The sequence below is a fragment of the Anas acuta genome, chromosome 17 (genome assembly GCF_963932015.1).
Source record: "Anas acuta chromosome 17, bAnaAcu1.1, whole genome shotgun sequence".
In the NCBI taxonomy this organism is placed as follows: Eukaryota; Metazoa; Chordata; class Aves; order Anseriformes; family Anatidae; genus Anas; species Anas acuta.
Window position 1 is genome coordinate 1,615,679 of NC_088995.1, and position 24,919 is coordinate 1,640,597.

The following is a 24,919-nucleotide window of genomic DNA, read 5'->3' on the forward strand; positions in this document are numbered from 1 at the left end:
TGCTGAGGCTGTTCTGAACAAGGCTTGTGATGAGTGCTTCCCTCTGGAAGCTTCAGTCCAGGAACCCCTCCCATTGTAGACCTAATCTACGGTATTTTACCCAGTGAAACAGAACACGCTTCTTAGATCATACAAAGCACTGAACTATGGTTCCTTTAACACCTATTTTCTGAAGAGGAAACGCAAATCTTGAAAATCAGGAATGTGTTGGTAGACCAGTTTTATCTACCGAAGCCTTTCATTTTTTAATTGTTATGGGCCTGGTTGCCTTTCATTCCAAATAAACTGCTGAGTGCCTCTGTGGTAACAAACGGCTGGAATTATGCTGTTCCTCACCCCAGTCACATCACCACCCAAATCAAAGACAGGTGAAAAGGTGCAAAACTGAAGAGTCATGTCATTTGTGCAAATTTGTGTCTGGGAAGGACAAGCAGAAAATGGCAAGGGAGGTGACAGAGATTGGAGAATCCAGATCTAGGCAGAAATCACACAGGAGGCCATGGGAGATGTGCAGTTACCTGCAGTGGAACCGAGACCCTTGTGTAGGAACCAGGACTCCAGGGCTAGGCACAAATATGTCGTTAAACAATTCTCTTGGTATTTTTAAGGCAGCTGAAACTCTAGCTAGATCAATTGTGAGTCCTTTCCTGTAAATGCTACACGCTGCTAACATTTTCAGTATTTAGTGTCACAAGCTAAATCTGTGTGACAGTTGAGCAGCTCTCATTCACAAACTGAGGCATGCTTGGTTTGCCATAGCCAGGCCAAGCTTCTGGCTTCATCAGGTGTGCCTTGTCAGGAATTTTTGCACCTTCTTTCTCACTAGAGTGCTTTTCACCTGTCTTCATTTGACTTTATTGTGTTGATTTCAGGCCATTTCTCTGATTTGCCAAATGAATTTTACATTTTAACCATGCCAGAAAGCTTTCGGTCCTCTTCCTGGCATATCTTTCCTCTTGATTTTTTCCTGCAGGCCTTTCCCTAGGAAGGATTCTTCTGTAAGTGCAGGCCTAGGCACAGGTCAATTTTCTCTACCAATTGAAGGAAAAGGTCTACAGAGATGAATATTCCAGGTAGATAAGTGTGATTTTTTACACAGTGATCACATTCGGAGCCTGAGGGGCGCACACTGGGAACCCCCCGTATGGGACCGGTCCCCGAGCATCTTCAGCAGCTCAATAACCATGTGGGGGCTTCTCTGCCGAGCCCCTCACCGACGGGACAGTTTTGCATCCCACCTGCCAGTGCTGGGAGCTCGGGGAAGACCCTCCGCAGCCCTCTGGGAGCAGCAGCCCACAGGGAAGCCACCTCCACGGTGCCCACCTCATTTTTAGGGGCAAGCATTGCCCGCAGCAGCACGGCACAGCACGGGGAGGGAGTCGCTGCTGCCTGCCGCCTCTACCCACCGTGCCGTGCCGTTCCAAGCCGTGCCACGCCGTGCTGTGCTGTTGTGAGCTGTGCCACGCTGTGCTATTCCCAACCGTGCCGTGCCGTGGCCAGCCGCTCAGTGCGGGCTGCCGGAGCTGTCCAGCCGCCCGCGCTTGCTTGCCCGCAGCTCCAGCCATCCCCGCCATGCGAGAGCGATGAGAGCAGCTCCTCCAAACGCAGCCCGGCAATGGAGGATGATTTATTCCAGCTGAGACAGCTGCCGTAAGTAGCACCGGTAGGGGAGAGCGGGGATGCGCGGGGTTTCTGCTCAACGGGCTGCGGGGATGGTGTGCATCCTGGGGATTTTGCAGGGAATTATTTCGGGGAAGTGTCTTAGGCCCCGGGAAGCAGGCCATTTTCCTTGTGTAGCTGCCTGGGTTCAGCATCCTGGGGCACGCAGGCAGGGGTCGGTTTGTTATATAAATTCACTCCATTTTAATCCTTGCACGAACTTGATGGCTGGTAGAAATAAGGAGGGGTGGAATAAAACCCTGCAAGTGCCAGAAGATTTTCTGTGAGGAAACACTGCTATTGCATTTGCAAGGTGGATTGCATCTGTAAATAATGTTGTGCTAGGGAAGGCATCTTCCTCGGCTTCCTGCTTCGTGCAGTGAACTGATTGCAGATTGCAACCTTTTTTTTGCAAAGCTGTGTGTGCAGTGAGTATCATTAATACTTGCTAACTGTGTGTTTCAGGGAAGCAAACGCTGCTGCACAGGGAAAATGCTGTTGTTTATGACAAACTCCTTGCTGTTGGGATGTGGTTGTTAGATCTGTGCAAGAAGGTGATAAAAGCGCTGCTGCCTTTTAACAGCAGGATTTCCTTTCCTTTTCATGAGTTCAAAATGCTTTCTTTCAAAATAAGTGCATTTCTCCTAATGCTCCATTATCGTGTGGTTTGAAACACATTCCTGTTTGTAAACCATTGAGTCTGCACGGCAGGGAATGAATGTTTAAAGTTGATTTTAAATATTAATGAGCTCGTGTCAATGACAGAACAAACTGTCCCATAACATTTCTAATAAGTTGGGAAAATGGACTTGAACTCCTGGTATTTTCAAATACTGAGTTCAGTTGCATTCAGCTCGTAAGTAAAAAGAATGAGACATGATTTCATTAGGCCATTTTTCCCATTTTTTTTTCTTTTTAAACAAAGCTCAGAAAAATGTTCTAAAGTACTTTTCAATGTAGGTATAATTAGATTTATTCCATACTGTAAGATCTTGCAAACAAATGCCTCTCACTGAGATGTCTCAGCTGTGAAAAAATTAGGAAGTACGGAACAGTGAATGCCTCTGTGTGTTTTTCTTCGTTTGTGTCAGTTTGCTTCATAGGTTCTTAAGTGAAAACCATTTTCTTTTATTTGCTGTGATGAGGAAGGTGGCCAGGGAGCTCTCTACTCAGATTGCCACTGAAGTATTTACGATTTTTAGATCAGTCACTGTACCTTTGTACAGCATCTGGAACCATCGTCTCCGAAATGGTCAGTTCTGAAAGTCTACTTGAACAAATATTACACAGTATGAAACAGTAACACAGGGGTTTTGTGGTTTTGTGATCGGGTACTTTATGGTCAGAAAGGCTTTTATTAGTGTAAAAAGTTTTGCTTGTGGCTTGCTAGAGCACTGAATAGTTGCCAGGATAGATGGTATGAATGAGATTCAGTCATAATCCCCTGGAGTAATGGCACTTCAGACCTCCTGAAATCTGGAGAAAATACGTCCATGTGCTTCAATGGGCTTTGCATCAGGCTTTGGGACTACCAAAATTATAGTAAATAAGTAAACTAAGAACCTGAACTTGGGGAAGTTTCATGATTCTGTTCATCTTTTCTTATAACTGAGCAAAGAATGCTCCCAAACTGAGAGAATTCTTGGTCAGTTTAGTTTTCTTGTTCATTTTGAAGAGGCCTAGAGTTTTGTTCTGTGTGCTTATGTTTAAGACCTTCAAATGTTACCCTAGGAAACAAAATTTGTCAATCTGCTCTTTGTCTGCCAAGAAACAAAGGTGAGAGAAAAGCTTTTTGTGTCCTGCTGCAGCTGAGAACATTACTGAAGTAGTACAATGACTATTTACCCCATACGTATCTTGGGATGCCCTCTGTACTCGGCCAAAAAAACAGTCCCAAAACATCTCAACAGCCTGCAAATCAAATGTTTGTGAGTGATAACCTCACAAAATTATTTCTGTGCTTCTGTCTCCAGGATGTTGCCAGAATATCATTGGTGAGCATGTGCAATTCCCCAGACGGGATGTGGTCAGGGAAATGAGGTGCCAGGACTTTGAAAAAAATATATCTATGTTCTGGATCCCTCCACTATATGGCTCTACAACAGAGAACAACCAAAGGGCTGGTTGTGGCCAGGACTCCTTTATTTGTAGACCCCATGGGTGACTGAGATATTCATTCCTCCATCCTCTTGGTCACCACTGGACCAAAATCAATTTACTGGAGTTTTGTAGATTGCCCATCTTTTTGCCCTTATATTAAGTATTGACTGTGTCATCAACCCTTGTAAGAGAAAATAAGATTGCCAAATATACAAAGCCTTCCAGATCACCTTTACAAATGTCGTACATGCATGTCAGTTTGCTGCAGCTGCAGCTGGCAAGGATGCTGATAGTTTAGTTTTGGCAACCTTTAAGCCAAAGGTTTAAACTGAAATTCAGGAGGCTCTTTGCTAATCCTTATCGTAGCATTAAAACACTGAGGTGTTGGAAGTCAGGAGAGGCAGTAGCAAGACTACCTTAATCCATTTCCAGAAAAATGCTTCAATGAGGCCCAAGAAATTGCTGTTTGCCAGGGTGAAAAAATTACACTGATGTTGCAGGTAGAGTGAAGGAGGCCTGAGGAGTGTGTTGCACCAGATATGGTAGATCTGTTTCCAAATCTTTGTTTCATCTCATGAAAGCGACATGATGGAGAATGACCCTACTCCATATTACATGAAGCATTGCCCCAAATCACTCTTCATCAAAATGTGAAAGTTGTGGCAGTTGAGCAAAAAAGTTCTGTTTTCGTGTCTTGTTCTCTCCTTGGTCTCACTGCAGAGATTAGCCAATTCCCACTCACATAGTGCCAGAAATGATGTAAAATATGGGCAGTTGTGAGCATGGCACTCACATGGCAATCAATATGTCATAAGCCACAGCTGTAACTGTCAGGCTGGTACACCCTTCAGTCCTAATTTGGTTTTAGTGAAAGAAGAAATATCCTCTGATTACTTTCTTATTCTGTCCCACCTCGCTACAGATTCAAAAATGCACAGATGAACCAAGTATTGGAAATCAAATAGTTTCTTAAAATACAGGTATTTAATTAATACATGATATTGAAGACTTAAGTTCAAGACAAGATGAAAGCAATCATATTTATAGTCACAGAATCATCACCATGCATTTCTTTGCACGTTTACAACGTGTATATTATTATAACTTTATATATTACTATGATGAGATCCTATTTGTACAAAAATGATAACGATATCCCATAGCAGTGTGGCTCTGCAGTTTTTCCAATGATAGTAGCAACCAGCAGGTTACCATATTTAAGAGCAGATACAAATAAAAGTCGCAGCATTCTCTGTGACTGTGAAATGGAGACAGGAGGGTGGTGGGAAAGCTGCCAGCTATTTGACCAAATAGTCCTTCAAGACTAACCAAACACAGCTTCAACCTGGGAAAGACCCAGCAAAGTGTTAATCCTCATTTCTGTATTCTCAGGGTGGTCAAGTTTCGCCGCACTGGGGAAAGTGCAAGGTCAGAAGAGGATGCCATTTCAGGAGAACATGAAATTCAGATTGAGGGTGTTCGGACAGAGCTAGAGGCTGTCGAGCTAGAGGATGGAGCTGCAGTGCCAAAAGAATTTGCCAACCCAACTGATGGTGAGCACGTTTCTTGTTTTCCTTCACGGAAAAAAAGTGTGGCCTCCTCACATCAGCCAGGATGAATACACTGGGTTTAGAGAAGCTAAGGATCCCCCGATCAGAAAAGGAAACAATAACGGGTAAATTAGGTTGTACCTGAAAATGATGATTTAGAATGATGATTTCTTTGTGTTTGATTCTATATTACCAGTACTAGACCCTTTTAAGGAGCCGTATATCCAGTTGTCATGGCTGATTTCAGATAGGCAGCTTGCTAAAGTTTCCTTTAAAATTGATCGGTACTCCGAAATCATCTCCAAGTTTACTGGAACAGTTACACGTGGCTCAACTGAGCGGGAAACCTCTGTGGTGTCCCTGTCTGCCACTTGCCTAGAGGACAAGAGGGACAGAATAAATTTCCATCCCAGCCTCTGCTTTCTGCCTAGGAAAAAAGTGCTGACTGCCCTGAAGGTAACACCACTTCAGAAGGCATGAGAAGTGCTGGTTTAGTCTTAGCACAAGACATACTCAAATTTTCTAGGATGGCTGTTTTCCCAGAGTCTTATTTGTTAACATATTGATGCAATAGGAAGCCAGAATAGCATGGAGTGAGTTGGATGAATTTCTTGAAAGACTCAGTGCATCAATGCAAGTCTGCAGATATATGTAGAATATTTCAGTTGGCACACTACCCAAAAAAGTGCAAGCGATGCAGCCTGCCAGTACAGTGAGCTTCAGTGCCAACACATCAAATGCCTGGGTTGCAGTCACAGACTCAGGTCCTGTGACATCTCTGCTTTATCAGTTGGGTTTTGATTGATTTCCTTTTGGTTTGTGTTTGGTCTTTTGTTTTGTGAGGGTGTCCAACTCTTAGCTAGACAAAGCTTTCCTGTGGCAAATGTACTTTATGAGCTGCTGGAAGTGTTAAATCATTGAAACTTAAACTGATTAAAGCAACTTGAAGATCGAAATTTGGTTGTATTTTTCATTTTGCATTTGAGCAAAGGAATTTGATATATCTTAGCCTCTTCAGATAGCACAAAATAATGAGGTCATGGCAATGTGGGAAACAACCATCAGCATTTGTAACAAAACTTTTTTAAGTTTTGGATGTCTTGGGAAAATTCTTCATTCAAATAATTACAGTTTGACTCTCAATTCAACAAAATATTCTTCTGCACTTTCCATCTCTTGTATAGTATTATATATATTTACATATATCTTGTATATATATTATATATACTTATATATATCTTTTATAGTATTATATATACTTCTCAGCAGAGGAAGTTGCAAGTGAGTGGCTGGTCCAGTCACTCTTGGTAGTAGTAAGCTGAAAATATACCGAAGTCATTGGTGCTACACTGATTTACTTCTACGTGAATAAAATATTTTATGAATATTTAAGATTGTCGGCTTTAGCACAATTCCCGAAAACCATAGAGATTTTCCTGGGTAAGATTTGGATAAAAGCTAGGTAGCTCTGCTATTTATTTTAAACCTAAGCAGATTATCCAATTAATAAGTAATTGCATTGACAGAAAATGCTGTCTCAAGGGATGTGTCTTACTAGGAAAGGAATACACTTCTGCACTGGAATTGTTTTCTTTCTAGATACTTTCATGGTGGAAGATGCGGTGGAAGCCATTGGATTTGGGAAGTTCCAGTGGAAGCTCTCTATCATTACTGGATTGGCATGGGCAAGTAATTTTTATGAAGGTCAATTGCATGATCACTAGTTAGAGTATCTAAGTGATTTTAAATTATGTAGCCATTCTCTGTAGATGAAAAAATCTCTAAACAGATAGTTGTGCAATGAAGAGTGTTACCTAAAATTCTAAAATCACAGCTGGACTCAAACTTGTTATGTAGAGGTAATGAGTGGCTGGTTGGTTTTGCTGTTGCTGAAGTTGTTATAAGTCAGGGTTTGAAAAATCATTTTGGTTCTCTACTTCAAATACTTGTTTCAAATGAAAAGTGTGCTAGGCTATTCCTACAGAGACAGATCTCAGTCTTCAGTCAGTGATTTTACCACATTTCATCCCATTAGCTACATTCTCTGCTTCTTATATTAGTCAACATTATTGTTCTTGTAATCTCTTTTCAGGTGAACAGCGGGCCAGTACTCGTAGTTTTAGCTTTGGTATCAAGAACAGGAAGACAGGCTTTGTTTTCACTTGTCTGCTATTTCTGAAGTGGTATTTGTTACGTTTACTGTGGTATATTTAGGGTAATAATACCTCAAGCCTGTATTTACTGGCTATCATCTACATGTAAGGTTGCAGTCTGCCGTGGTTCAGATCCTAAGTCAGTAGTGGAATTTGTACATTCACTGTACCTTGCAAACATAACTGTTTTATTTCACCTGCAGAGTGGAAATCGCATGAGCAGAACCAAAGTTAATTTCAAGATGATGGATTATGAACTGCTATGTCAATCGAATTTTCAGTCAGTTATTTGTTCTTATTTCTTTTTTACCTTTCTAGATGGCAGATGCTATGGAAATGATGATTTTAAGTATCCTAGCTCCTCAGCTTCATTGTGAGTGGCGATTACCAAGCTGGCAGGTTGCATTGCTCACATCGGTAGGAAAAATAACTGACAGCTCCTGTATTCTGTAAGGTTTTTCCACTCATTGTTCAGATATTGTGCTTTAGATCCCAAAGTTGATTCTGTTCATGACCTTTACAAATTGTGTTTGGCTTAAAAGAAATCAGATTCTTTATTAAAACCAGAGCTTGAAGAAGAAACTTAGGGGAAACTGAGGAAAATTTGCAAGTTTCGGTTTCAAAGTTTCATGTGATCTCTAGGAAAATATATGAAGTGACTCGGATTCATCCTAAAATTCAAACCATTTAACTAATTTAAAAAATAAAATTGTAAATTTTGGCCATCTTTCCTGAAAATCCTTTTCACTCTATGTCGTTTCCCTTGTACATAGCCAGACTGGGAGCCATAAGGGAAAGAGCAAGCAGTCACTTTTCAAGGTGGATCATCCAGTGATCTTTGCAAGCAAAGCTCTTATAATACCACCTCCAAGAATGGGGCTATGATGTTGGAAACATGTAATGCCTTTGGAGATAAGAAAAAATTGTTTGGGGAACCTATTCTCAGCATATGCCTCTGTTGTGTTGTGTGCACTTTAACTCCTGCAACATTTCTTTTTCCTGTAGATTTGATACTATTTGTGTTTTTGTGTAAATTGATCAAAATACTCATTAAATTTAAAGAAGTTAAAGTCATGGGGGGCCTTTAATTGTGAAGCTGCGTTTTCTTTGCTGACATACAAAAATTTTCACTTGTCTTGTTGTTAAGGGGAAGATTTTTTTCTTTTTTTTTTTTTTTTTCATAGGTTGTGTTTGTGGGAATGATGTCCAGTTCCACCCTCTGGGGAAACATTTCAGATCAGTATGGGAGGAAAACAGTAAGTCTTCAGCTCTTACTGAAATATATTCAAGTATTGCTGCAGTGTGAGTGTTCTACTGCGTGATGTTCACAAATCATTTAAATGGATTCTTTGTACAAGTAGAGGAACTTTGTGCTCTGTTTGTGAATGGGCACATATATGCATCACTTACATCAGGTAACTTGTTGTGGTACCACCCGTGCCACCTTTCTCCAGTCATTAGGAAACCTTTAGCTATTGGGCTTACAGAAATAGCATTGGCACTTTCTGGGTTTTAAGCTCTAGTTTACATTTTGTTAATCTGTGTAACAGCAGAGACTTTCTTTTCCTCTTGCTTGTTTGTTAAATACAGGGGCTAAAGATCAGTGTGCTATGGACACTCTATTATGGGATCCTCAGTGGTTTTGCACCGGTGTACAGCTGGATCTTGGTGCTGAGGGGCCTGGTGGGCTTTGGCATTGGAGGAGTGCCTCAGTCGTAAGTAAATATTCACAAGTCCAAATTTCTCTTTTCTATCTTCTTTGGTTTATGTTTTTAAAAATGCTTGTATCAAATTGAAGACGTTCCACAGTTTCACTGTCCCAAGCTCATTTTTCTTTTAGTATTCGCAACTAATACATTTAACCCTGAGAAGGCTTTGAAGATATCTAATACATCACTGAAGCGAATCAGATTTACAAAGACTTCCATGTGAATGAGCTGGCTACTTAAAAGTAATATGTTGTGTGCCCTGAGACCTGTTAAGCTTCTCTCATTCCCTCAGGTAAACTGTGCTGAAAATGAGAGGCCCAGGTAGCCCTCCTAGAATTGGATAAAACACAACAGACAGTGTTTGGTAGCTGTGCCCAAACACTGCATTGCCAGATTGTATTAGGGAAGTCAGTAAGGGATGATGTGGACTTGTTGCAATAAGCTTGGAGTTAGAACGAAGGGGTAGAATGAAGCCCTGACTACTGGTGTTTTTTTAGAAGAACTCCAGATTATCGTTCAATCATAGCCTGATCTTCTGGTTCTGAACCTGAACTGGAATTCCAAACTCACATCATCCAAACCTGGAGCAGTTGAAGTATTTTAATGGCTCAGACACATTTCTAACACGAAAGTAGCATCAGGATATTTCTCTACTACTTCATTCCATTCACTTAAGAGGAGGATTTCTAAATTTTCCACTTTAAATAAATAAATTTGCTCTTGGCTTTTAATTATAAATGGAAAGGGATGAGTATATCTATTCTCTCTCCGTGTAGTCTTTTATCCTTATTAATAATTGATATTTTGCCCCATGGAGGTGCTATTTCGGAGTAGTCAGAGCCTAAGTTTGATTGATGGCTCATAGACTTCTTCACAAGGCAGGTCAATATCCTGTCTTTTCTACTGCCATTCCCAGATAAAAGATTCAGAGCTGAGATGGAGCATCATAGTATTATTAATTTTCTTTTTCTGCTCACGTGACCTCTTTCAGAAGCTGCACAAAAGCATAATGGGTGTGTAAAAAAGGAAAGTTCTTAGCCTGCCGTGTATCAACCAGCAGTGAGGCAGTTTCTGCCATGCAGTTCCAACTGAGCACAACTGGAATGAAGCAGGAGAACAACAAAGACAAAGTGTCAGAGTTAATAATGCCTTGTACTGCAAACACGTATTAGTGTTGTTCCACAGAGCCTCAGTGGAATGGCTGCAGCTCAGCTAATGACATTTTAGAGAGGGGTGGATAAAACACAAAGGCAACGTGACTTAATGAGAGACAAAGAAGAGATGGTTACAGAACTCAGAGTGCATTCCATTGCTGCTGAGCCTTTTTCTTGCTCTTACTATAACAGTGATACCTTTGACAAAAAGAATAAATATGTAAGTAACGGGAGAAATATCTCCTATCTAATATTAAGTAGGCTGTATAACTTTGGAAGTGAGTAGCTGAATTTCAGTGGAATGACGTAGGCATCTTTATCATTGTATTGTTGTATTCTACAATGGATACGAGAGAGAATTTTTGTGAAAGGTGCTATTAAAAAGAATGCATCCAGCAGTAATAAATTACCTCCTCTTGGAATGTTCTGTGAGATATTATGTAACCCTGAGGATGATCATTCACTTTTCCAGCTTCTAGTCTTGCAAAGATGTGTTGTATTCTCTAAAGAGAATAATTCTTTATAGCATTATTTTTTCTCTGATTCCTGCTGTGATATACAGGGAACTGCTCTACATTTCATGACATGATTCTTGTTCCTTTTCCTCTTAATTACTGATTTAATGGCGTACTTTGATGAACCAAATTCTGGGAAGTTAGAGATCAATCCACCATTTCTCAAGTGAGAAGGAATTTTGCCACAAGCATTAAAGAAAGCCTAAGGAGTTTACAGGCAGGAACAGGATGAGTCAGTGGAATGCAAATAGAGTAGGAGCAAAGTACTACAAGTCTTTCCAGACTGAAGGGGACAAGAGAGCCTCAGCTGGCTGCTGGCCCTGGGGTTCCATCCTCAGCAAATACTCATACAGAAGCTGTACCATTACTTCTTGGCACAGTTATGAAACAACTCTGCAAAGTTAGACGATTTCTTTTTGAATTCCCATGATAAAAAAATGCAAATTATTTACCAGTGTTATACGTTAAGTATTGTTATTATTGTATACCAGTAACACAATCAGATCTAGAAAGTATTTACCTCTTAGAAAATTGAAACCTGGCAGAGTAGGCCAATGTGAAATTCACTGAGCCAGTTGTAAAGCCCTGAGGAAATACTTTACCTAGCAAGCGTTTGTGCTGACTGCTGATGGACCACATTGAAAATACAGGCATCATGCCTGTCCCAGCCCAAAGCAATGGTAGGAAAACATGCTCCAAGAACTGCTACATTTAGCCAACAACTATAGTGTCACAAAGTCACATGAACAGAGCAAATTTTGTCCTCTCTTGCAATGATAAACTAAAAAAGATTGTTTTGTTGTAGCCAGTGGAGCCTGAACACTGTCCACAGTCTTGGTGGCTCTGAAGACCATTGTGGGTTTGGTGATTTTAATAAAAAACAAGTGTGTGTTGTCTGAACATCTCTCGATGTGCTAATGTAACATTTTTCTCAATGTTCACTCTTTACAGGGTAACCTTATATGCTGAATTCCTTCCAATGAAAGCCAGAGCAAAATGCATTTTATTAATAGAGGTGAGCAGTGTAGCTATATGTACTGGTCTGGAGGGGGACAAATTCTGCTGTTGCTTACATCCATTCAGTTAGTGTGGAACTGAGGTTAACCTCATACACTAGATCTAGTTCAGGTCTGAAAGCAGCATACTGCATTTTTGTAAGGGTTTGCACTTGTTGCTGGTCTGCCTTTTTGCAAATGAACATGCATCCAGTGCTGCATAAGTTATTGTTGTGCTCCGAGCTAATGTGAGCTGGCTCGTGAAGATCCAGATTAGGAGGGTTTGCATTTGTATTCCTCAATACCATGAGGATATGTGCCTGAAATCTCCTTTTCCCATATTTCTGAGGTGAATACTCACATGGAGTGAGCTAAGACAAGCCTGCATCCTGTTCTCCAGCACTTAAGGCTAGTGGTCCCAGAACCAGTGCCAAGCACCCAGCACTTCTAAGGGTAGCATGAAGGAAGCCCTTTGGGTATGACCTAATGCCATGGTGAAATTAATCTACAGCTCACTACTGGATAACAGAGAACTGACTGTTCAGTAAATTGAGAGCTAAATTCAGCTCTCCAGACTCACTCCAAATATATCAAAGTCACAGAGCGCAGAATTTTGCCTTATAAATACTTTAAGGCAACATATGCAGCCCTTGAACGGATGGTTGAAGGGTGCCAGTGCTGAGCAGAGAACAGTACCGTTACTTGTCTGCATCAGTCCATTCAGAAGCAATATCCTCATGAAAAATACTAAATCCAAACAGCTTCTCAAATACAAAATCAGTTTTCTAAGGTAACTGCTGGCTAATCCTACTTTCAGTTGCTTAATCTTCTGGAAACAGAGTTCAGTAGGTAAATGACGCCTTTCTGTGTCACTTTTGTTCTGCCACAGTTTGGCTACCTCAGAGCAACCCTGGGTTAGAAATATATTCTGAGCATTAAATAGTGAGCTAACAGGAAAAGGAAACTAGTCCTTGTGCCGATTCATAATCCAAAGGAGAATAACCGTGCATGGCTAAGATATGCAAGACGATGCCAGCTCCATTACTTGCCAGGAAGCTATCAATTCCTTCTTTCATTTGCAGGACAAACTCTGTGGCTTTGGTAGCTTGGTTTGGTAAAGGAAAACAAATACCATAAATCTCATAGTGATAGAGGGGAATAATACCCAGAGACAGATGTTAATAGTTATTTTGCTTAAGAAGCACAATGTGATGAGTCCTTTCATGATGAGAAGCTACCTACAGTTAATCATGAGTGTCTAAAGAAAGTCGATGCTAGATTTTCAGAACTGAGCTTCTGCAACATGTAAACAAATCCCCTTAAATGTCTGGGTTTCTGTTGAATACAGTGGTGCATATTTGAAATGTCTCTGGCATTTCTCTCTCCAGCTGTCCCATGAGAGCACATTTTAGAATGCTACAAAGAATGCCTTAATAACATTCTCATTCTCATTTCTGACTGTTTCTTTTCCCTGTGGCAGGTCTTTTGGGCTATTGGGACCGTGTTTGAAGTCCTCCTGGCAGTGTTGGTGATGCCCACTCTTGGATGGCGGTGGCTTCTCATTCTTTCTGCCCTTCCACTTTTGCTCTTTGCTGTCCTATGTTTTGTAGGTATTTTTCTAAAGATGTGTACCCTGATTGAAGGGTATTGTGACAGCTTTTGGGCTTTGAGTTGATGTATTTGTGAAACATCTGAAATAATGACAAAAATTCCATTGTTTCAGCAGAGTACTAGTAACGACAGTGCAGTGAGAACTGTGTTTATGTGACTGTAATTGCTAGAGGACAATGGTGGGCTGGAATTTATGAAGCCAAATCAGGCCTGGCAATCTCTTTCCAATTTAATGAGTTTGTTTCAAGTCATTTCAATGGAATCAACATTTTATTAAAATCTGTTGCTGTTTTCCTGACTGCTCTTTAGATTCTTAAATTATTTTACCAAAACTCATAACTTCTGTAATTAATGTCCATCCAAAAAACTGACCCAAGCCAGGGGTAAAATCTGCATAGTGCAGGTTCTTAAATAAGGATGTATTTAAGTTAAACCTGAGCTTCGGTGTGCTATTAGGTAATATGTCTGCCATTCATTCAGTCTTCTCAAACATGTATATCCTTGTCAGGTTGTTTAGCAGCTCTTATTATTCCTTAGTCGCTGTCATTGTTTTTCAGGAATACCTCCAAACAGTTATACAAGTGCTAACATGCACTGTTTTTAAAAGGAGCTTAAAAATGCAAATTTTGTAATGCCTAGAGCATCTTGTTATCTGCCCTGGATGCTCTGCCTTTCCCACTGAGAAAATATAATGCCAAGATCCTGCAAAAATGTCTAATATTTCTCAAGAATGAAAATGAGGCAACAGAAGGGAAAGATTTAGGCTGGAGTTCTGACTTTATGGTGAAAGTGCTGTTTTGCAGTTTCTTAAAGCCTAATAAGGAACTTGACCTTTGACACAAAGATGTTTTTCTGATTTGTTAAAGATTGGTTCTGTGATCCCTTCTTATGTTAGTAGTCTGCTGGAGGCACGGAGATTTCCCACTGTAAACCCACAGAGAAAGTCCCCAGTTTGTGTACTGCTGTGTTTTTGACATCTTTGTGCATGTGATGTGCTTTGCTCTGCTAGTGGCTGCCAGAAAGTGCCAGGTATGATGTATTATCTGGAAATCAAGAAAAAGCAATTGCCACTTTAAAGCGGATAGCAACAGAAAATGGAGCTCCGATGCCCTTGGGAAAATTAATTATTTCCAGACAGGTAGGTACAGGTAACAGACACCTTAATAATGTGGGATGTAGTGAAACTGTGCTACAGTCATGTGTATTTTTATAAGCAAATAATCAATGTTAAATTTAATTTTGATGTCTCAACCACTAATTAAACATGAGAGATGATCACGTATATCTATTCCACAGTGAGGAAGACTTAGCCTTTACTATCTACACTTTTATTTACATGAAAATCCCAAAAGTCAAAAGGACCCTCAAAATGTTATTTTGTTTCTCTTTAAGACCTTAAAGAAGATCAGATCTCATGACTGTAGGAGAGCTCAGATCAAAATTCCCAGACCTAAACTCATGAGGCAAGGTGGAATTGGACCCTTTAGCTGTAGCTCATTTTGGATCTAATCCTGGTTTTGTGGAGTTGGAAAGCTACAAGCTCCTATTCAGTCCTAACGCATGGAATAATTCAAGTTGTTACTTCTGAGCTGTATTATATTACTGTGTGAATTGCACTGGATTTCTTTTCTCTTTAGTTTTATATGGCCAACTTTTCAGCACCCCTGTCAACATACAAAGTGGCTCTGCGTTTACAGAACAAAGAGCAGGCTTTTATAGGAAAAGAAAGTTACAAGAAAAGTTACAAGAAAAGAAAGTTAGCCAGCAATCAGGGACAGCAGAGGGAGACCCATAGGTTTGAACAACAGCAAAATTGTAGAACTAGGCAGGAGCCTGTTGGTAATGATCTTGCTAATTGGAAATACAGGTTTGATTTTCTTTGGTCTGCATCAGTGACGACTGGAGATCCTGTGCCTTTCACAAATGCTTGGTTCAGTTAGGGTAATTTTGATGGGCTGTGCAAGTTTTTGATGGTCTGCGAGTTTTGGAAGATTCTGTTTTCAGGGTGGGGTGGGAAAGCACTTTTCCTTAACCACAAGTTTATGTGCTGAGCCTGCCTGTCTGTCTGTCTAAGAAACACTCAGTTTAAAAGGGGTCTGCTTGCCGGAGGGCTGCTTATAGTTCCATGGGACCTCACCCTAGATCAGAAGCCCTGATGGGCTGTGCTAATTTACCAGAGCTGACTGTGGGCCACATGAATCATGTGTCAGCTGAGGATTGGCAAAGTTCTGCTCTACCTCTTTCCAGCCTCTCCTTGTTCAGATAGATTCTCACCTCCCTTGTGAAGCCTGCCCTGTGCATGAACTGTTTTGATAATGTTGTGTTCCCAGAGAATTCCACTTAGCAGAGGATTCCAGCTTCAGTGTGGCTCCTCCAACCTGAAAAGCCCCAAGCTGAAACTGAACACTTATCCTGAGCTATAGTACATCATACTTTGTGTTATGTTTCCCTTGCTACCATACGTCCTCCAGTCCAGGACCAGTGAGTACCACGATTGTCTGACTTCCATTTATTTTCAACAGGAAGACAGAGGAAAAATGAGGGACCTTTTTACACCACATTTTAGATGGACCACGTTGTTACTCTGGTTTATATGGTAAGAGAAAATATAAATGGCTCGGTGCCAGCACAATTCTAAATGGCTTTTGATGGAGGTATTTTATAGTATCACTAAAATACAACAGCTTCCTCTTCCTCAAAATAAATAAATAAATAAATAAATAAATGTATTGATTTGTAATTTATTAAACCACCCAGCCACTAGCATTCTAGATCTAATTGCTCTTTCATTTTCTAAATGCTGATAGGAAATAGCTTTGAGGTAGTACTTAGCAGAAGTCCTCACACAGTGAGTTCAGTTTTGATTTGTGTTGTTTGCTATAGGTTTGGTCAGCTGAAACTTCCTCTCTTATTTTCTTCCTTGCAGGTTTTCCAATGCTTTTTCATATTATGGGTTAGTTTTATTAACTACAGAGTTCTTCCAAGCAGGAGATGTCTGCAGCAGTGAGTACTAGTCCATCTCTTCTTTTTAAATATGCCCTGCAAAGCAATGGAATGTCTTTTATTGGCTCACTTTCTGCTGTTAGTTTGAAAAGGACTGTGGATGCCAGTCTGAATTTTAAGGCATCAAAACTGTTCAGTTCCAGCTGTATCTTCTGGGCAGAATATACCTGCTGTTCAGCAGAGTTTCTTCCATGCTTCTCTTCTATCAGTTTCAGCAGTAAGAATTGTGAGGACATAGTAAAGGAAGATGAGCGGAGAAGAGATTACTTAAATTATGTTCTTTTTTTTTTTTCTCCCACAGTTTCCAGTAGAAGGAAAGAAGTTAAAGCAAAGTGCAGCCTGAGCTGTGAGTATCTGACAGAGGAAGACTACACTGATCTGCTCTGGACAACTCTGTCAGAATTCCCTGGTAAGTGGCGATAAGAAGCATCAGTTCTTCACTGCCAACATGAGCGGAATGGACTCTGGTACAGCAATGCAATGGGCTCTTCTGTCTGGCCTAATATCAGTGTATTTTCAGCTCGGACAGCTTGATATATGCATTACACGCAGTAGCTGTAGCTCTCTTCACTGTCCATGTGATCTCTGCAGATAAAATCACTAATAATTGCTTTGTGAAGCTATAGTGGCCTGTCTTATTGTGGATTCTATCCAAGCAACACATTACACATTCAGGGGAAGAGTAACAATTAAATCAAAGGGGCAGGATTGCTTGAACTTTTATCCATAAATGACTATCCAGAACTATTTTAAAGGGATCGTGGGTATAGTGAATCAATGGAGGACTTGCTTCCTAAAGCTCTGTGTCCAGCATTAGTCCTGATTTTTAGTCAGTTTCAAATGAATTTCAATGAACAGCTTGACACAGGACAACCAAGATAGTATATGAGAGCCACTGCTTCTTCACATGTAGAAGATGATCTCTCAGTATTAATCTGTTTGAAGTAATACTGTGAGGCAGTGGTCAGGATATGTTCAGTGTTCTGTATTGTAGTTTCAGGGACTCAGAGAGAAGCCACTTAATAGGTGAAAAGTTGTACTTCTGTGACTGGCAAATACACATAGTCCCTACCTAATGGGAAGGCTGTCCTGTATAACTGTCATTCTGAGAAGGAAGTAAGTGTACAGTGGAGAGAATACAGTATGTACTCTTGGACTCATGCTGTAGCTGACCAGACTGATTTGATCTTGAGACGTAATAAAGTAGGAGTGAGAAATAATAACGGGGTATTTCTGAATGACACAGGCAACACTGATGCTTGCATAATCCTCACACTTGCTGTACCTCTGCTTTGAAAAAGATCCGGAAAAGTTGCAGAAGGGACTATTTGAGATTGGGAGACTTACAGAGCTTGATCCATTTCTTTTATTAAAGAGCAGGTGAGAAGTAATTTGATGGCAGCATGTAAATAACTTAATGGGAAGAAAATACTAGGTTCTAAAGAGCCTTAAATCTAGCAGGAGAAAGATTAGTAGGGTACAGTGGTTGGAAGTTGAATGAAAGATATTCCAGTTAGACATGAGTCAGGTATTTTCAGTGCTCAGGTTGGTAACCACTGCCAAGAACCAGTATTTAGCAGATGTCAGAGTTGATTGCTTGCTCCTACATCAGGTTGTGTCCCCTGAATGTGCAGGCACGTGGGTGCTTGGACCTCTGGGGCTGTGAACATGGCACAAAATCATCTGAGACATGGAGCTTCTGCTCTGCGTGTCGTACCAGTGACTGGGCCTGTCTGCTCCACTCCCCTGCCTGATGCCTCTGCCAGCAAAGTATTATAAAAAGACAACAATTTTTCAAATCTTAGTAACAGCCTGTGTTAAAAGCTAGCTGATGCAACCTCCACCTGAGCTCTGTTCCCAACAGTCAACTTGTCTCCTTCTACAGGTGTGTTAGTAACACTGTGGATTATTGATCGGATAGGCCGCAAGAAAACCATGGCCCTGTCCTTTTTTGTCTTCTCGTTTTGCAGTCTTTTGCTGTTCCTCTGTGTTGGAAGGTAAGTAAAACACAATGAAAAAGTGGTACTGATTCATCCACATTCTCTCTTGATTGTAGCAGAAGTGGAGGTTTGAAAATCTGTGAGTTGGTCGTGCTCAACTGGAGAAAAATAAGGATGATCTTAGGTTTTCTCACCAGGGTTTGGTAGAAAATTAAAAGAAGTGGGAGATGAGAAATACTTCACTGTAATTTTACAGACAGAACAATCCAAAGGGGAAATTAAGACATCATGTCTGATTAGGAGGTAGCCATTGGACAGTTTTAAAATCAGATCTGATGTCACGAGCCTCGGTAGCTGGTTCGTGTACTTCTCCCGGTGCCATTCATTACTCAGGTTTTCCCCAGGCTGACTGTGTAATAATTACCAGGGTAGTGCTTCACAACTGAGCCCAGTCTGTGCCTCCCATTCAGAAGCTCTGACCTCTTCACTTGTTTTTGTGGGCTCTCAGGGGTCCCAGTGCCACAGCACAATTATGTGAGAACCGCAAGTTGCATACGACATGGGGGAGTGGAGCTTGATGTTGTCATTGCAGATAAGTGGGGCCTGACTTTAGAATAACTTGGTTTCACATTTTCATATTGCTCAGCATCTGTCCTTCACACAGATTTCCCAAAGAACAAGTCAGTTGGCAGCTCTGTCCTTGGATCTTAACGGTACCAAATTTCTGGCTGAGCACTGAGAGTCTGCCTCTGACTGCATCAAGCCTCAGTGCCACATGCATGCAGCACTGTCTGTTTCTTGGGGCTGAAGAATAAGGAAACAAAAATGTAGCTGGAGGAGAGCTGTCTGAATTTAAACCTTTTCAGGCACTGTAAGAAACATTATAGTACAGAAAATTTATAATGAGAAACCTTACAAAGCTGCAAATATTCATTTGGTATGGAAGAGGAAAGCTGCAGTCTGATTTCCTTCTTGTCTGTGCCTTTTTTTCTTACCACCATTCATAACATGGGATATATTTTTCTTATTTAGATAAGCTTAGGCACTGGCTGTTTATTTCAATAGTCTGCAGCTGTCATTTAGAATGAATACACTTAGAAAACTGATGTGGTTGTGGGAATGCACGTTGTTTGGCATCATTATTATATTAAAGGTCCAGAAAAAATAAAAAGGGTTCATTAAAAAACAAAAGGAATTGCTCTAACAAATTTAGCATTTTTTTATTGCACTTGCCTCCAAGTTAAACAAACAGATTGTACAGAACAATCCCAAACACTGCTCTCCTTTTTATTCTCGCAGAAATGTTCTTACTGTGCTGCTCTTCATTGCAAGAGCTTTTATTTCAGGAGGATTTCAGGCTGCTTATGTTTACACTCCTGAGGTAAGGAGGTTGATTTTGTAATGAGAATATTTAAGGGGAGTGAGAACATGGTGGGAAAGTCATTTTTTATGACCTCTTCTCAACGGACCTAACCCCAGATATGAGTTCACGATCTTGTTGTCGTTGTCTAACAGAACGTGCTCTAGTGCCACTTATTAATTTCCGTTGATTAAGGAGACAGAAGGAAGGGCAGAGAGCTGCCCACTTGGGTTAACAGCTTAATGCTTTGTTCACAGGTTTATCCAACAGCCACGCGTGCTTTGGGGCTGGGAACGTGCAGCGGAATGGCCAGAGTGGGAGCCCTCATAACCCCGTTCATTGCACAGGTAAATTCCCTCCTCCTGAGGCTGATGGCACGGGAAGGTGATGGAGAAGCTGCCTCTGTGCTGCAAGGGCTGTACCAAGGGCAGTCTGTGCATGATGGATTGAAGGAGAGTTGTTGCCTGTTTCCTGAGGAGAGTTCAGGCTCACCTCTGATTTTACCTCTTACTCCAGAGGTCATATGATGGGGAATAAATAACCAAGGAGCCGGCTGCTGCATGGATGTAAGGGTGGTTTGTGAAAAACATTGCAAAAAATAGGTCTTAAATAGGGGGAAGAGCACAACCCAGATCAAGAGAGCTCTTTCTGTAGTCTCCCTTCCAACCATATTCCCTGTGCTGGAGAGCACTGTAATGGGTTAAATTGCCACGGCACTAAAATTCATCCTACTACACTAGGATTTGCACTTCTTTCTGTGATAAGCCTCAGTAAGTACTATTTTGTATTTTCTGCCTTTTTTCTGCAGGTGATGTTGGAATCCTCAGTCTATTTAACACTGGTGGTTTACAGTGGATGTTGCCTGCTGGCCGCTGTGGCTTCCTGCTTCTTACCCATTGAAACAAAAGGCCGTGGACTGCAGGAGTCCAGCCACAGAGAATGGGGACAGGAGATGGTTGGGAGAGGATCTCATTCCCCGGGAGTCACCAGGTCAAACTCTGGATCACAGGAATGATGGGACACGAAATCCTGGGGAAAGAATGGATGATCTGATCAAGATATGGTTCACAAAAGTCCAAGCCTGAAGCGTAGAAAGCAGACCATACTGTCACTGCCAATGTCATGTGTCAAACTGCAGGAACTTTTGGGTTGAGCCCAAGCAAATCGCATCTCTACTGCTCCTTGCTCACACTCATGAAAACTTTGCTTCCGTATTGAGAGGCATTTGATCCCGATATCATTTGAAATTTAGCAGGAAGGGTTTTTCTTAAGTTTCTTGTGCTTGCATGGTCAGCTACTCAGCTTAAAATGTCCCGTGTCAAGCAAATAGCTAACTGAATGCCACTCAGTATAAGCTGTAATTAAAATAATGTACTCTCGATGCCTAAAATCAAAAGATTTATATTTATTGTGTACCTGGCATAGCACACGGTGGATTCCATACACTACAGGATAGGTTTTATGAATTAGATGCCTGCCTTGCACTTTTTAGCCATTGACAACAACAAAATGAGGTAACAGCAAACCAACCAATGCTTTCTAGTTCCCTTGCTTACGGGTTCTGCTCCTTGAGAATTAACAGGCACTGTAAGTGAGACTGCTTGGAATCTGTCTCCTGAATGTTTCTGCCTCCCGAGGCAGGTAGTTTTGGTTGGTGAGGAGTGGTATTTGTTGCAGAGATGGAACCTCATATGAAAAATGTAAATCTTGATGGTTTGGAGCAGAAATTGACTTTTCTAACGTTGCCAGAAACACTGAGCACTCTGTTTGTTGCCTGGTGAAGACTGCTTCGGCTGTACTGGTGTCTCTGTGTGTGTGGAGATGCACGCTGTGTTTTTCTGCATGGGTCCAGGTCTGTTTCTGCTCAATTTGCCTAAGTATGTTCCCGCAGTGGTGTAGCCAGGCCCTTCGATCAAGATGCCTCCGTCGGAACAGCTGCGTGTAGCGGTTTGGATGGAGCCTCTTTCAAGTGGCTCCCAACAGAAGCTGATCTCCTGACAGCTGGACTGAACTTCTCGAGAGCTGCAGATTGTACATCGACTGCAACGTCAAGCTGGTGACAAAGGAATGTATCTGGCATCATGTCATAAACATACAAAAATCCTGGGAAGAGCCAAACCGCGATCTTCCTTGGAAGAGGAGCTGCACTCCTTCAGACGTAGCTAGCCTGCAGAGGTCGGTGACCCTGGAGAATGTAAAAGTTCAGGTGGGGATACGTTTGTCTTCTTTGTCTGAAATCTGTCACTATGCAGGGAGTTAGGTTTCAGAGTCTGTGGACATGCAGCGAGGAAATACGTAAGGAAACTGAGACCTGCCCGAGCCACGTCTCGGTTTATTTTACGGATTCCAGACTGTGGAACACACGACCAAATGTGAGATGGACTAGATGCTAATCACTAGGCTGTGGGAAAGCAATACATTTTTGTAATACGTGTGGTCAGTTGTCTCACATAAGCATAGGTAAGTGTGCAACAAATTTTGCACAGTAGGCTATTTTAAATATTCGGGGAACCAGGCCCCTTTTCTCTGGGGCAACAACAGGTCACTGAGTCCGTGTTTGGGTGCAATACAAATGAACACAGTTGGGGTTCACCTTTCACTTAGGGATTTGCAGCACTGTAGTGTGGTATAATGCTCTAAGACATGTTAGGCTGTCTGTTTGTAGCACTGAAGGAAAATCAGAAGTGGATAATTCCTTAAAGAAGCGGAGGAAACTCAGACTAATAACAAAAAAAGGCCAAAGAGATTGTTGATATTCTGTGTTTGCGTATCTTCTGCTGAGAAAGGTTAAAGTTTGACAAGGCACCAGAGCGTCTGCCCACTCATTTACCACTGGATGATGGTGACTGCAGTGAGAGACTCCAGAAGCAGTTGGTGTGAGCGGGCAAACTTCCCTTCTCACAGATGGGAAAATGCAGCTTGGCTTTTGGGGGTCCCGCTGTGGCTGTGGCTGAGGACGTAGAACCACCCTGTCCATCCCCTGTTGCTCTGTGTGGGTTCGGTTCGCGTTGTCTCTGCTGTGTCTGCGTCCCCTGTGCTCAGCCTCCAGCAACCTCACGTTCCAGTCAGTCCTCAGCAAAGGGACAGGGCTCTCACGGAGCTGACAACCAGCGCAAGGAATTTGTTTTCACCTCCTTTTGTCAGGCAGTGGTTGGGAATTTTCCCAATGTAAAACTGGGGCAGCTCAGCGCTGCCTCCGAGCACAGACACCCCGACTGGTTGCCCACTCGGGCACACCCAGAGGCTCGTGTCTCTTCTCACCACGCATTTGTGCAGTTAGTTATGTTTACAGCACGGTGTACCCCAAAAACTGGAGGGCTTCAGGGGGAATTCAGCCCCCGTCAGAGGTCAGGGTGGATGCAAAGTGCAATCCGTGGCCTGAAGGAACGGCGCCTTACAGCCGAGCTGCTGCGTCTGTCTGCCTGTTACTGGAGGCCTTGGGGTTCAGATTCTGCTTTTCCAGTGTTAATGTTCACATAGCGCTTCATTTTTTCTCAGTCAATATTCAACAGCTTTAAAAGACTGCATTGCCATGGCCTTCAAAATGTGCAGTCGGAGAGTTTTAGAGAAGAATATCTATCTAATAAACTCGCACACAAGCATACTTCAATTAACATTTTTCCCAGGTACCAATTTATCGGTAATGCAAAGCCTTTTGATGCTGTTGAGTAGCTCACTTTTAACCTGTGACATTTACAGTATTAAAAAAATATATATATATTGAAGGCATTTTTGCTTTTCACTTTTAACAAATTCTGCATTGAGAATGTATATAATGGTACGAGTGCCAAGACTGGTCCTGCTGGGACAGCTTCACGTTCTGGGTCTTTGATTTAAAGACAGAGATGCCTCCAGCATGCTCCAAAGCTGGGTGAGGTCTGTGAGAGCCTCCACGGACATTCACGGGCTTTGGGCGAGCTGAGCAGAGAGCACAGGCAGGAGCCCACCACAGCTGCCATCAGTAGGAGCCTATTGCACACGTAGGAAACCGAGGTTCAGGTTCTGCAGGTGCTGGGATATTATTAATAACGGGAGGACACTTTAGATAGTTCACCGAAACATGGAAAACAATTTGGCTTGATACACAATAGCCTATAAACGATCACAAGTCATATTTTGTTAATATGGCAACACCATTGATGTATATAATAAGCTTCCAAAGATTGTTTTACACACCGTCGAGTATTTTTCACTGATGGAGGAATTAATAGAGCTAGTTCATTTAAAAAAAAAGATAAAGTCAGATAATTTTGGATTAAAATTGAGAGCAAACAGAATTGTGGGATTCGGAGTTTTGCTAACTGTCCAATATCTTCATGTGCAAAGCTGTTGTGGGAAAATACTTCTCCAAGTGTGCTTTGATGGAATGATTCAGTATTCCTAAATGCTTGCCGAAAGAACATTGAATGTTTTCTTGTGTTTGAATGTACAGTTTCTAAGCTGGATACATTTTAATGTTTAAAAACTTTGTGTATATCAGGCTTGTTGTAAAATACTCCTTTTGTTCCTATGTTCCCGATGCGACATTGGATAGTTTAATTCCACACTCAATATTTTATGTTAAACAAATAAATAGTTTTTTCAGTAAAATTGCTGCTGGCTCTTCCATGGGACTTTTACAGAGGGTAAGTGACTCCTCTGGGCTGTTCGGTCTTGGAGTTCAGCTCTTTGAGCTCTGGGGACTCAGCTGGATGCCCAAGGGCTCAGAGCTCTGCAGACCTGGCTACGTCTGCGTGTTTTGTGCCTTTGGACCTGGAGGAAAGCCACAGGAGCCCTGTCTGCCTTGTACGTAACCTCACAGATTACTACAGCTAAATAATTGAAAAATTATCTGACAATCTTCAGTTGCCTCTTGGATTTCATTTAATTTGGGCAATAAAAGCCAGGCAGCTTTGCTCCTTGCCTGGGGGCTGTTCTGGCACTGCCTTTAACGCCGCGACGCACGGCTGCGCATCACACGGGCACGCAGGGAGGTGGCTGCGCGTGTCTGGACTTTGGGGCAGGGAGGGTCCTTTCTGCTTATTAACTTTTTCATGTAAGCTTTTATTTTACCTATCTCGTTGTTATAAAATCTAATTAAGCGCACGGCCCCGTGTTCCCCTGCCCTTTAAGTGATGTTCTTGTTTTGAAGCCCGGCACTTTCCAAACAGGAGGTTGCTCACGTCTGAGT

The 24,919-nt window shown here is 41.8% G+C and overlaps 1 protein-coding gene across 3 annotated transcripts; it reads left to right on the plus strand.

Annotated features, from left to right (window-relative positions):
• Positions 1-896: 896 nt before the first annotated feature.
• On the plus strand, positions 897-24,339 carry SVOP (SV2 related protein). Of its 3 annotated transcripts, XM_068701156.1 has the most exons (17): positions 897-1,073; positions 1,556-1,650; positions 5,152-5,312; positions 6,909-6,994; positions 7,781-7,879; positions 8,647-8,718; positions 9,053-9,177; positions 11,792-11,855; positions 13,316-13,441; positions 14,456-14,584; positions 15,969-16,042; positions 16,373-16,449; positions 16,751-16,858; positions 18,335-18,446; positions 19,689-19,770; positions 20,007-20,096; positions 20,558-24,339. In XM_068701156.1, exons 2-17 carry the CDS (start codon positions 1,616-1,618, stop codon positions 20,762-20,764), a joined length of 1,647 nt encoding a protein of 548 aa, XP_068557257.1. In that variant the 5' UTR covers positions 897-1,073; positions 1,556-1,615; the 3' UTR covers positions 20,765-24,339. The 3 variants fall into 3 exon arrangements, with proteins under 3 accessions (XP_068557257.1, XP_068557256.1, XP_068557258.1); XM_068701155.1 differs by having other exon boundaries at positions 897-1,650; XM_068701157.1 differs by lacking the exons at positions 897-1,073; positions 1,556-1,650 and adding an exon at positions 1,723-2,087.
• The last annotated feature ends 580 nt before the right edge of the window (positions 24,340-24,919 follow it).